The sequence below is a fragment of the Macrobrachium rosenbergii genome, chromosome 55, assembly GCF_040412425.1.
Source record: "Macrobrachium rosenbergii isolate ZJJX-2024 chromosome 55, ASM4041242v1, whole genome shotgun sequence".
Lineage (NCBI taxonomy): Eukaryota > Metazoa > Arthropoda > Malacostraca > Decapoda > Palaemonidae > Macrobrachium > Macrobrachium rosenbergii.
Genome location: NC_089795.1, coordinates 67372663 through 67386631, shown reverse-complemented (window position 1 = coordinate 67386631; position 13969 = coordinate 67372663). Strand labels below are relative to the sequence as shown.

Here is a 13969-nt window from a genome sequence, read left to right as displayed (position 1 = left end):
ACGAAATGAAACCATTAACAACAAAGTTTCATTGTGTTTGTCTTTGTTAAGGAGGTGATAATGACGGTGACTGTCTTAAATGCTTTTCATTGTCGATGTTTACAATTATTCAGACGCGACCATCATCTTTTCCTGTCTGATCTCTGGAAACGTTGCATCCATGAATGTTGTTGACTGTGTGTTCGCACGTGGAGCTGGATTAGGACGCGCGATATGGATAGGGCTCTCTTCCCCTGCGTTCGCATGGGAAATCTGACGTTATCGGACGGGGTTTCTGGCCATAGTCTTGCCCCGACTCACTTTCGCTCCTTTCTCTCTGCTTCCTCACATGTTTTGATGCTTCGCATCGCAAAACCTCATTCGTGAGGCCAGACGGTTCTTCGTTATGTCGTGGGGTAAGCTTGAGGGCTCATCTTGACCCGAAACATATGATAATGGATAGGAGTCAAACGAGAAATGCAGAAGTAAAGGTGATCCGGAGGCAAAACATGTCAGCTGTTTTGTAGTTACCACTCCCACCCACCCAACTGTACCCTCAGATGTCACGGGTTAGTTTTCTTCTCTCTCTATCCGGTGCCAGCGTTTGGTCTATCGGCTTTCTTCAAGAAGTCATTAGTAAATCGTGTTGAATATGACTTGAAGTAGATATACCCGTGTCTGTGCCCTGGAGAGACATTCGCGAAAGTAAAACCACGCTAAAGAATCCCCCGGCGCTGGAGCATTGATTACAATACACCGAGTTCGCGTCGCCTGCGCAACTTCAGTTAGAACATTTCTCTTTTTATATGAATTTTCTTTGACAACTTCCCGCTGAGGTTCGTTTTATTCATTTGGCTGCCGTTAAAGCAACATAAATATAGGAAATGTGCAAACTGTTCAGATAGAATGAAAAGCAAGACATTGTTTCAAAGCGCTTGTGCGAGTTTCGCCGTCTCTTGAATGAGCGACCCGACAAATGTGATCGAGGCTTTCGGACAACGTTGCATGCGGTGATGGTGGTGGCAGCGGCGAATGTGCTGTTGTTTTGGGGGGGACTGGTGAAGTGCGCATGGTGGTTGGTGGTGGTGGCGATGGTGTGAGTTGTATGCGGTGCTGGTGTCTTTAGTATTAGTTATGTGGTTATGCTGTGCAAGTACAGAAGGCTCTATTCTATTTTCTGCTCATACACACATGGGAAATAATGACGACGTGTCATGCTGGATATGAAAAACTTCCGCAATGCAAAATGAACTTGACATGGAAAATATAAGGAACTTTTGTGTTGAATAACTTACGGAATCAGCTGTTTCACGTTGTAACCCTGGATACACCTGTGAACAAGTGTTGAAGAACGTATATTGAGTTTTACAAGTTTTTGACAACTTCCTTAGAATGCGTAATTCAAAGATTTAGGTGTGAACATGCATACATTTAATGCAGCAGTAATGTGTATACATAGTGTATTTATTAATATGCATGCGATTTGTCTTTAAAAAGACAATAGTCGTGAACTCTTACAGTGATTATATCTGATCAAGCCTTTGGAAATTGTGGCATGACAGTGTTTTGTCTTTGCAAGGGAAATTGTTGATTAAAATGATTTCAACCTTGCACTGATAAGAGATTTAAGTAAATATTCGTTATTCATTATTCACAGTAGGGTGATATAACCAAGTTTGTTGAAAGTTAATTTATAGACTGGAAAATCCTGACATAGCCAAATGAAAACAGAAAGTAAGACCTGTGTCGATTCTGTTGTGAGTTTTGCAGCTGCCAATCCAGATACTCGATACAATGATTTATATATATATATATATATATATATATATATATATATATATATATATATATATATATATATATATATATATATATATATATATAATATATATATATATAATATATATATATATATATATATATATAGATAGATAGATAGATAGATAGATAGATAGATAGATAGTGGTTGCTAGCCTTCGACACATCAGTTACATATGTAGTCTTAACATTCATCATGTTCCATATCTATATGAATCAGTTACATACATATATATATATATATATATATATATATATATATATATATATATATATATATATATATATGCACTTACACACGCATATATATCTGTTTATATGTTTGTCTTACTTTTTGTGGTTTTTTAGTATATTTTCATATTTCTAAATATTAGCTAAATTTTGACCATTACTAGTTTTCTTTTCAAAAAGCATATAACCACATAACGAATTTTTTTATTTTCCCGTAATTAAATTTAAGTTTATATATATATATATATATATATATATATATATATAAAGAGATAGTAACACATCTACATTAAGGTCCTTGCAATTTCTCTTATCTTCCATTGAGGAGGGGGGGGTCAATTTTTTGGGTCACAAAACCAATAATGTGCCATTGGAAAAGAATTCTTGTCAAGTTGCATTCTATTTCATTTCATACCATTAATTTTATCATCGCTGACTTTGCAAACGCACACACAATACAGGTTTATGTGTGTGTGTATGTTTATGAACATATATATATATATATATATATATATATATATATATATATATATATATATATATATATATATATATATATATATATATATATATAAATTAAGAGAAATGGCAAAGACCTTAATGTAGAAGTGTTTCTCTCTCTCTCTCTCTCTCTCTCTCTCTCTCTCTCTCTCTCTCTCTCTCTCTCTCTCTCATCAAGTGATCGTTGTGCAGGAGACGGAAACCTTTTGCATTCCGATTTCTTGTGCATTTATGAATCTTCATTCTGTGCTATGATTTCTTAAGATAGTATCTTCTTTATCACTGGGGCTAGAGTCGAGAAAAATTTCTTTTCGTTCTGTGGATGACTCAGAGTCATAAAAGGATTTAATTTCCTTCCCTTTATCGTTATCAATATCCAGGTGCTTTGTAAAGCCGATTGCTGCCGTTATCTTGATGGTCAGGCAGTCTGTATTTCCGGGGCGGCAGACCATAGTAGTTGTGACGCCGGTTTTCAGTTCCGCTTTAAATCAGTCAGCCAGTAGCCGTGATTATGAGGACGGTGTCTTATATAATACGTGAAAGCGAACCTTAAAGTGTCACAAAGGTTGACTCGGGTTTTTCTCTGGTGCCAACTGAAGGTTTGTAGTCGTTAAAAAAAAAGACTTGAAGTGGCGACTATTGAACTGCGATAATGACTGATATTAGGTGATGAAATGATCCCCTTTAACGGAATGAGAAGTTGATGACGTAGTTTGGTGATGCATTTATTGTTATTAGATGGAGTTCATTAAAAAAATACAATAGTAGTGCGGAGGTTGTTATTATAGTTTGATCGTATTATCTCAGTTGTTGTTATTGCTGTAGTTTTCTTTTAATATTAAAGGCTTGCGCATTATCAACCCATTAGAAGATTACATTCCCAAAGTCAGTTTATGTAAAAATCTATTGTGCCCTCTCAACCTAAGCAGTGATTTAGTTCCCGGAATATAAACGATTCCAGTGATCGTGACCAGGGATAGAATGAAAAAAATATTATACTGATATATTATTTAAACTTACACACACACACACATATATATATATATATATATGTATATATATTATATATATATGTATATATATATATATATATATATATATATTAATATATATATATATATATATATATATATATATATATATATATATAAATATATTTAATATATATATATATATACTGTATATTTATTTATTTATTTATATATGTTTAATGTGGCTCAGGGCTGGGAAAGATCAGAGAGAAGGAGAATGTTTTGCAAAGGTCTGAATCGGTGCTTGGTTTGATTTGAAGAATATGAAGTAATGGTTGTGCTAGGTGATCTAAATGCAGTGGTAGGTAACAATGACAGTCACATTGCTTGTAGGTTGAGGAAGTGTATTTAGGAAGGCAAGATAATTACTCGTAAGAAAAAGAGTAAATGAAGAGGAAAAAGATGTTCTGGATTGTGTATTAATGCATAGTGGATATAAGAGCAAGTTAGTGGATGTATAGCACAAAGATGAGTGGCGGGGGGGGTGGGGTGCGGTGGGTCTGGTGATTTCTAGGTTGAAGTGCTTGCCAGCAAAGTAGTGAGGAGGGTGTGAAAATGTGGATGTAAATTTAACTCGTCAATTGAGTTTGATTAAAAGGAGCTGAGAAGAGCATTTAGGGAGAAAATGGGTTAAATATGGACTAGAATTAAAGAAGTAGAAAGTACCAGGTGAGGCATATGTGAACCCTTTTGGAGGGGACATGACAGTTCAGTGTTTCTGGTTATAGGAGGACAGAAAGCTGGGATAAAGATATTGTGTTGTGCGATGAGGAAATGGAAGGTTTAGTAAAGGAAAAAAGAAATTATTTGAGGTGCAGTTCCATGAAAGAAGGGAAAGTCGTGTACAGGTATAATGGAGACTGGATAGGGTAATCAAGGAAAAATGGAAGAAGAAAAGAATTAAGGTAATAAAAGTGGGAGGTTTGCAATAACTTTGGAGAATAAATTATTCTGTAGTTGAATAGGTGCAGAGAGAAAGTTTATTGAAAAAAAAAGATGTAAGGGAGGAATGATATCTGAACTGAATGCAGTCCTGGGTTGATGAAAAGAGTAATTTGAAAGCTGGCTAAATAAGGAAGATAGGAAAGGTAGAGCTGGCAGACACAGGATTGGCAAGAGTTAATGTAAGTCTGAGAATCCTTGATGAAGTTACTCTTGAGGATGAAAGGGAGGGAGATAAAAAGTTTAAGAATGGAAAAACATCAAGAGTTGATGGGATTATAGTTAGGTAGTTGCAGTGTGGTGATGTCAGTATAACTGAGTTGGTTAGTAGAGTTTTTAAGGTACGCCTGGTTGAAGAAGTGAAAAGATGTTTAATCTGGAAATATAGGAGTAGGAGACGAAGGCATAGAAAGTACTGGATGGATGAGTGAAAGAATGTTAACCAATGTAAGGCATTTCTTTAGCGTGAAGGGAGTGCGAGAGCGCTTGCAACATACAGGTGAATGGCGCACTGTCTGGTGGGACATTCGAAGCGCTCTTAGGTGTAGGTGTATGAGTGGAAGTTGTCTGCACGGATTCATTCGTGATTCACCTGTGAAATCATGAATGTGGCAGTGGCCTTTGTGTGTCTTTTTTTCTGGGAAATTTATAAAGGTGTTTATATATATATATATATATATATATATATATATATATATATATATATATATATATATATATATATATATATATATGTGTGTGTGTGTGTGTGTGTGTGTGTGCGTGTTTGTATAATTGATATACACATATATAAAATGTGTGGTATACTGTATATATATACAGTATATATATATGTGTGTGTGTGTGTGTGTGAATATATATATATATATATATATATATATATATATATATATATATATATATATATATAATGTGTGTGTGTGTGTATATATGTATATGTATATATATATATATATATATATATATATATATATATATATATATATATATATATATATATTATATATAGTAGAAATAATTTCTTTGTGAACCTTGCTCAACACAGAAAAGGAAAGCAAGAATGAAAGAACGAAGTCGACATGTCACTCGAGGGAAAACCGGAAATGCGTAATACAAGACTCTCGTAATATTAAACGGGGTACCCTTATCGCTTACATCATTATTAATCCAAGATGTAAGTTGTTGACTTCTCCATTAACAGGTGTAGGGGCTTTTGTGACGTTGGCAATCAGGTTACTAATTCACAGACCAGCTTAGAAGTTTGAGTCACCAGATGTTTGCACGAGTATGAAATCTAGCCAGGGATCGAAATTATAGAATGTTAATTATAACATAGTAAGAACTTTCAGCTGTAATTCCTCAACGCGTCACCCGTCAGTTTCATTCGTTTCCTGTTCGGGAATGAGATAAGTCGTTATCGTCTTCGCAGTTTTATGTTGCTTCGTTTATTAGTCAGTGCTAGATATATAGTATATTAAAGAGTATTCACAGCCACGAAAGCTTCTATTTATATCCCGAGGTTATTTTTTGATGGTGCTGCATGTTTATTAATGTAGCGTAAGGAATTCCCTCCGCCAGATATTAACGAAAGTTGATTATTACTTTTGTAGGGCGTATCCGATAGGAATCCAAGTTTATGCAGGATGTGTGTAGGATTGAAAAACCAAATGTCTGTTCGATTTTCGAAGGGTTCAAGATGAAGTGTATGTTTGTTTAACTATCAGTCTAATTCGGAAGCCCTCAAAGCGATGCCTTGTAAACGAGAGAACGTCATTGGTTGTACAAACATAACGGTCGAGATTTGAGGGAAAGGGGTGGCAGCCTTCAAGGGACAAGGGTTGTGGTTTCCATGGAGACGAAATGCGTATGAGTGGAGACTAGACACAGAATTTTACAGAGTAAATGAAGGCGACTGAATGATCCCTCTTTGCTTGGCCGGATTGTCTGGGGAAAGAACGTTACTTAGGGTTTTATTGAACGTCCGAAATGGAAAACTTCCTCTTGTAGGTTTATAATTTCAAATCGTATGAAGGATGCGTTGCTTCGAACCGGTTCTCTCCTCTTTAATTGTTCATCATTTACATAATTATTACTGTTACTGATGTGCAGGATTACGTGTCCCATAGGCTGTCAAAGACTTCATATTTGCTTCAGCACTTAAAGGATGAATAAAGTGCATATTCAGCTTTGGAACCAACACTACTTATGGAAAATCTATTTTTATTTTTATTATTATTTCAGAATTGAGGAATGTTTGATCAGAGATAACTGCTGATTAGGCACAACGCTGCACGTTAGTGGACTCATTGTTTTCCAAGAAGTGGTGGAAGTGTTGCGTTACTCGAACACTTGTTAAAGACTCGGTAGATCACGTAGCATGTGATACTAGCTGCCTGCGCTGAGTGCAGTATTTTCAGAGTTCACCCTGTTTAATATGCGAGTTTTGTTTTCCCAAGGTAGATTATTTGATCATCTTGTTCATAATGGAGTTTAAAAACTTAAGACAACCGTTAGTGACGCGTAGATTTATGAAAAAAAAAAAAAAAGAATTTGTTTAGTCGCCATAGATGTTGTTAACAATTTTGCTTTGAGAGCGTCGCAATGGCTTATTCTTTGATATGCCCACGTTATGAGCTGTAGTAATAGCGCTATAAAACATAACCCAATAGAAAACAAACTGAAGGATGTTTCGTTTAGTGTTAAAAAAAAGAAATGGCCAAACAAACTCACCCGGTTAAACTGTTTCTTGCGATCTCTAACTTTCAGATATTTCCTGAGTTCATATTTAATTAAGATACCGTCAGATGGCACTGACAAACGACAAAAATAAGTGTCACTGTCTTTCCTGTAGAGGGTATTGTTGCAGGATGTGAAACTAGATAGTGCGAGGTCTGACGACCAGATGTATGTATGCATATTAATTACATTCGAGTAAGCTTAATTCATTTTAATATTGTGCTTTTTTGTGAATTCACATAGAACTTTCGAAAGGAATTTATGAAACCATTGTCGCTCATTTCGTTTGTTTATTGTTTGTCAAGAGTTACGTGACATTAAATGAATAGTTTGTGATACGCTTAAAGGTGAACATCATCTGTGATGTGAGGACCATTCCTAGAAATTTTCGTGGTGATGCGGAGCACGATCCGGCCGTTAATGTTTTGAAGCTTCAGTGCTGCTAGCTTTGATCCTACAGTCAGTCCGCCGTGCCTTTGAGTTGGCCCATATCCGAATCTCGTCAAAGGGACTGTTGCAGCGAGCGGAATCCTTAAAATGTCAGAATTATATTTGGGTTCTTTTTTTCAGAGTTTATCGGGTCAGTGATTATTCCGTATATACCTTTGATGGTATTTCAGATTGAAACCCACAGAGTCAGACCCACATCCAGTTATCACCTGGAAGCACTTTATCACCTGTTTCCGGTAAATTTCCTGTAAATTTCCTGGGTTTATTTTCTCCCTTTTCATACACGGGCTTGTTTGCGGAAGTGACGTGACGTGAAGATTTTTCTTTCCTTTCCTTGCCTTTCCTTCATGCTTGCACACCGGTATTTTAAAGTAAAAAAAAACAAGAAGGCGATACTTGACTAGTAAACTTTCCTAACGTGGATTTCCTATATGAGGAAAAAATATAAGAACGGAGAGTAGTTAGGAGCAAAAGTAAACAACTGAATTTATGGAAATTAAATAAATTAAATATTGTCGGCCTATGTCTGATTGTACCTCTAAACTTGGGGTACTCAAATTCAAGCCTTTACTATTCAGTACAGTAAATGTGGCACAGCGCAAGGTCTCGTTATATTTAATACATAGTACTCTATCATTAGGATTCTAATCCAGATTCAGTAAAACTATGGGAAGGTGCGTCATTCCGGCAGGGTTATGATTATGATTGGGACATGTTTGGCTGGAACTGGATAAGATATTTCTTCGACATTGTCGTCATTTTGCGTTGATATAACTTAGTCACTTAATCGGACTTGTAAATTATTTGAGGTCACGTAGGAATTCTTTCAACATCCTTCTCTTCAATATGCCCACCTTATAAGGTCTTGTTATGTTAAGGAGTTTTTGTAGTTACAGCATTACCTTCAGTTTATCTTAACAGGTAAATCAAAGTTATTTTAACAAAGTTCGTGGTGAAGCAATGGATAAGGATAGCCCAAGACTTGTGCACTATTTACACATTTCTTTGAAATTTTTTGCAGTAGCTACTTCACTGTAAATTTCAATGAAAACAGTGCCCTTTTGCTTGTCAAACAAAAATTGGTTTTTGGGGTTAAGGGAAACTTATTATTTATTTGAATTGTACTATTGTCTAAATGTCTGAAGCAGAAAAAAATCTGAGATATGTGTGGAATTCCCTTAAACCTCTAGTGCCTGATATTCTTTGTACAGCGTTGCGTCTGATCTTAACAGTTTAATAGTTGCTAAACTGGCATACCAGCTAAATATTCATCTGCATCAAGCAAGAATCAGGGTTGTTTCCAATGTAAAGCAGTTTCAGACCAGATAGTTAAGCAAATACCCGTGCCTATTACTAATCCTTTTTCGGCTCAAGTGTAGTTATAGAGCACCATTGGTGTCACACGTTTTGCGCCCTCTCTCTCTCTCTCTCTCTCTCTCTCTCTCTCTCTCTCTCCACGAAATAGGTGCGGAAGCACCAAGAGCAGTGTCCAGGTGCTGTTCTCTTGAAGCCCTGGCCTTGTCATTGTTTGTGGGAGTCGTGCATTTGGGCAATTGTTTAACAAGCAAGAAGCGTGCAAACGTGACGTTAGGTGTTGACTGAAAAAATTTGTGAAATGTTGTCAAAGAAGCATTTTACCGGAGACCGTTAGTATTTCATTAAGAATATATTTAGATATTTAATGCGCCTCCAGTATTGCTTTTGATTAGGTGAACAGTTGATTTAAGTGGTTTCATGTATTAGCAAGAACTTGCAATATAATTATGTCTTTGCCTCTGTCCATTGTGACAAGAGAAAGCGGTGAACTCTGTCTCAAACCTGTCAGTTAAAACACTGGACGATCACCTATGTACTTGAGGTATTCCACGAGGAATGTTAGAGCATGTAACCTAATGTTTACCCAGCTGATTGTTGGTACCCTTGCCGTAATTTATCTCTTAACATACACGCCTTTGTGTTGGGGGAATGGTGTCAGGCCTACTGAGACGGAGTTCCACATTCTTTCTGTCTCCATAATAAAAGACTATAATTGATGAGGTTCAGCGAGTCTTCACATTTTAATTCCGTTTATTTGGTGACCAGCAATTGGCAAATGACATCATTATTATCATCATGCTTTTCATCCTTTTGATGCCGCCCCCCCCCCTCCACCGTTGAAAAGTTGCAGTGAACGGCGCTGATGCTTAAGTAATCTTTCTTGGCGTTTGCATTCCTTACAAAGTGTGCTATTTTTGTTTCTTTATATATATATATATATATATATATATATATATATATATATATATATATATATATATATATATATATATATATATATATATATATATATTAACAATAAATTATGAACGAAAATTAATTTATAATAAAAAATAAAATGAAAATTAAATACATCACTATTCTAGAGTAAAAAAAAAAAGAATATAATCACAATTTTATAACGTTTCTCGGGAACACGTTATTCCGTATGTTACAGTCACTCAAAATTGAATACAGTTGTCAAATGCCGTTGACCACTGTAATTATACTACAGTGGAACTGTTTATATATATATATATATATATATATATATATATATATATATATAATATATTAAACGGTTCCACTGTAGTATATATATATATATATATATATATATATATATATATATATATATATATATAAACGGTTCCACTGTAGTGTAATTTACAGTGGCCAACGGCATTTGACAACTGTATTCAATTTTTTTAGTGATTGTAACATACGGAATAACGTGTTCCCGAGAAACGTTATAAAATTGTGGGATTATATTCTCGATTTTATTTATTTTTTTTACTCTAGAATAGTGATGTATTTAATTTTTTCATTTTATTTTTGGTATTATAAATTAATTCATTCGTTCATAATAGATATTGTTAATGTCTGATTATAGATGTGTTGGCCATGATTTAAAATTGTTAATGTATTCAAGGCGTTTCACTTTAAACTGATGTCATTAAAGTGGTCCTGAATTGTGTCAGGATCGGATAGACGAAACTTTGCATCATTGAGTAGAATAGTCTATTTTGCGGCGTCCCCTGTGCCCTGAGGTTCACATACGTTTTAGCCTTTTATTATATCCTCATTCCCATTTCCTTCCTTCCAACTTGCTGTTCCGCCACCCTCAGCTGTCTCTGCACTGTCCTAAGCGATGAATGGCTGAAAGCGCATCTATGTTTGGCTCATAACTAAAGTCGAAATTTCATGATTTATTTTCTCCTGTACTCATTATACCTCTCTGAAAACTTTTGAGATTCTTGAATTTAAACCTTTCAGATCTACCATTATTTCGCTTGAAAATAGAGTTGCAAACCATAGAAGGGTCACATCGTGAGTCCTGCTAAGTCTGGCTCTAAGAAATTTAATACGTTATGCGACACTTACCCGTCCTTATACTGAGCATAGTTCTCAGTTGGTAGTTCCTTCACACTCCGTTCTCGAAAGAGCTTCATTAGATGCTCTCCTTGCTATACAACCAGCTCGTCGTAAGCTCACTGTTCTTTGCTGGATCTGTAGATATTGGCGTAAGAATCAGCTGAGGCTTTGCTGTGTAGAGTTTATGGAGTAAGTGGTGACACCATATCCTAGACCATGCTTTAGCGTACTATCGGGCTTCACCTTCCCTCAGATAGTATGTGGAAATCACGAACTCGATTATCAACCGGTTTGACTAATCCTTCAACTGTTCGCTTGTGGAGTATGAAATTTCCGTTTTCGTTGTTTCCTGTGCATAATATAACCTGAAGTTATTTATTCTGAAAGTTTTCACAGACTCATTTTATGGTTATTCCAGAATGCGGAGAAAGTCATTTTTCCAAAACACATCAAGAGTCTGAGAATTTGCCAAAAATGTATAAAGAATAATTCAGAATAGTATGTTCATAGTGAGCATCATTTCTGTTCAGGTTAACCCAAAGCCTAAAGTAGTAACAGTTACCATCATTTCAATTACTCTTTTTTTTTATCTTAGCTTTTCTTTACTACATTTACTCTCCTTCCACTCTCCTTCCTATGATCTTTCGGTTTTGTATTCTGTATTTTAAGTTTTCTTCTCCGGTACTGGATTTTTACAGTACTTTGAGAATCCGACGTTACTTGTTCTCATGCATTTACGATTCAGTAACCTAGATTTTGTCATTCTTGCAGTCTCTTCCAATCACTCCATTTCTTGCCCTAACCCAGTCTTTGCAGTTCACAATAAGCTGTAGGTCCCGTTGCTAAGTAACCAATTGGTTCTTAGCCACGTAAAATAAATCTAATCCTTCGGGCCAACCCTAGGAGAGCTGTTAATCAGCTCAGTGGTCTGGTAAAACTAAGGTATACTTTTTGCAGTTCACAGTTGCAGGTACGAGTCAGTGTTCACCGTCCTCTTACGGAAGTCTAATGAAACCCCCAGTTTTATGGCCCTTTCCTCATCACTGCTTGTTGCCATTTGCATCATTCACGCTCACAGCTTTTTCCCAACCCGTTGAATTCCTTCCGGTCACTTTTTTTACATTTATTGTTTTACATTGTTCACGAGTTACCTTTACTGCTTAGTTCTGTAAATCTGAATCGCAGCCTGTACATTTAACCCATGCTTCAACATGTACGGTCATTCCTATTATACTTTCAGCATATTACATAATAAACAGTAGTGGGAAGCTATCTTCATCTTACATCTCCTGTCAGTCTTAACGAGACCTTATTATCTATTTATCCCTCTATAACAGCTTTCAGATTATATGGATTCCTTTTTTTTTTCGTTTGTTTATGATGCACGCAGTTGTAATGTTTCCATTCATACTGATCTAGTTTGATCAGTCAGACACCTCCATTTCATAAAATGAGGCTAATAATCTAATCTAAGCTTTTTTTTGTCTCTTCCATGCTAGTTAGCTCATTTTTTTTATAACCCTATTGCATATTGTCCCATTCGTTCTCTCTCTCTCTCTGCCTTTTTAAGGTAAATGTTCAGAATTCATGTTTTTAAAATCATTGTGAGGTCCATGATTATCAAGGTTGAATTGTTTGAGTTCAGTTAAGTCTTTAAATCGTAAGGCATGAAAATTATTGTCTGTTTGATGCTTATCTTAGTCCCTTGAGTGATTATGCCTAGTCACGTATGGGCCTTTAAACTTGTTTTCTGTTATGAACCTTTCTGTTTACAAGTCCCACGCACGTTAGTCTCATATTATTTCTTTTGATTGGCCGCGAGTACGTTTTCGTCCTACTTCGCCTTTTGCCTCTATAACTAACTCATTTTTATCTCCTTTCGATACCATGTTATGTATTATGAGTTCACTAGTTTTCTTGCTATTTCGCATGCCCGTGCCCCTCCCTCTTTCCCGTGTCGCGAAGCTGCTGCATGGACAAGTACAAGACTTACTCTGCAGGTTTTGCCATCAGTTCACTGCATATCAGCTTGCCACTCACTGATCGCTCTACCTTTCGTTTTCCTATCCGGAGAAGCTCGGCGACAGCGGCGCTCTCCAACCACCTGTTCCTCCCGCGTAAAGAACCTTATCCCACCGTCTGTAAAATTATCACTTGTATCCACCTTTCGTTTATTTAGAAAGAGAATGTCCTTTCTCAGATTTGCATAGATTGCCGCCAGCGTTTCATATTCAGTATCATTTTCAATGATCCATGTCGCAACTCTCAAATCCAATTTACGAGGATTTTACTTAATAAAGGACATTGTTATAGAATAGATAATCTCTCTCTCTCTCTCTCTCTCTCTCTCTCTCTCTCTCTCTCTCTCTCTCTCTCTCTCTCTCTCACAAACACTTATGACAGCATTTTGCGTGTATAGAAGTACGTGAAGGTTATCCCGTTCATTGATTAAACAATGGAAGTTGGCAGCGTCCTTTTGCATAGGTGGTGCATGACAGGGAATTGTTGCGTAGAGAAGTTTCGTAACAGACTCGTCAAGCCTGAGGATATGGTCGTGAATCTCTCTCTCTCTCTCTCTCTCTCTCTCTCTCTCTGAGGATATGATTGTGATATTCTCTTTGAGGATGTGATTGTGATATTCTCTCTGAGGATATGATTGTGATATTATCTCTAAGGATATGGTTGTGATATTCTCTCTGAGGATATGAATGTGATATTCTCTCTGAGGATATGATTGTGATATTCTCTTTGAGGATATGATTGTGATATTCTCTCTGAGGATATGAATGTGATATTCTCTCTGAGGATATGATTGTGATATTCTCTCTGAGGATATGATTGTGATATTCTCTCTGAGGATATGATTGTGATATTCTCTCTGAGGATATGAT

General features: G+C 36.1%; 1 protein-coding gene across 15 annotated transcripts in view; it reads left to right on the top strand.

The window, feature by feature from the left end:
• The window catches only part of LOC136835366 (tyrosine-protein phosphatase non-receptor type 11-like), a 147626-nt gene that overhangs the window by 45415 nt on the left and 88242 nt on the right, over positions 1-13969 (top strand). For 2 of the 15 annotated variants that reach the window (XR_010852114.1, XM_067098792.1), the window contains exon 1: positions 985-1075. The exons of 8 other annotated variants lie outside the window; for them this stretch is intronic. Coding sequence is in view for 1 of the 7 variants with exons in the window: in XM_067098788.1 (XP_066954889.1) it covers positions 1071-1075 (5 nt within the window). In the remaining 6 variants the exon portion in view is untranslated. Of the gene's footprint in view, positions 1-945; positions 1083-13969 lie in introns of those variants that run through there. 5 more of the 15 variants (XM_067098785.1, XR_010852115.1, XM_067098787.1 and 2 more) reach the window with 5 other exon arrangements.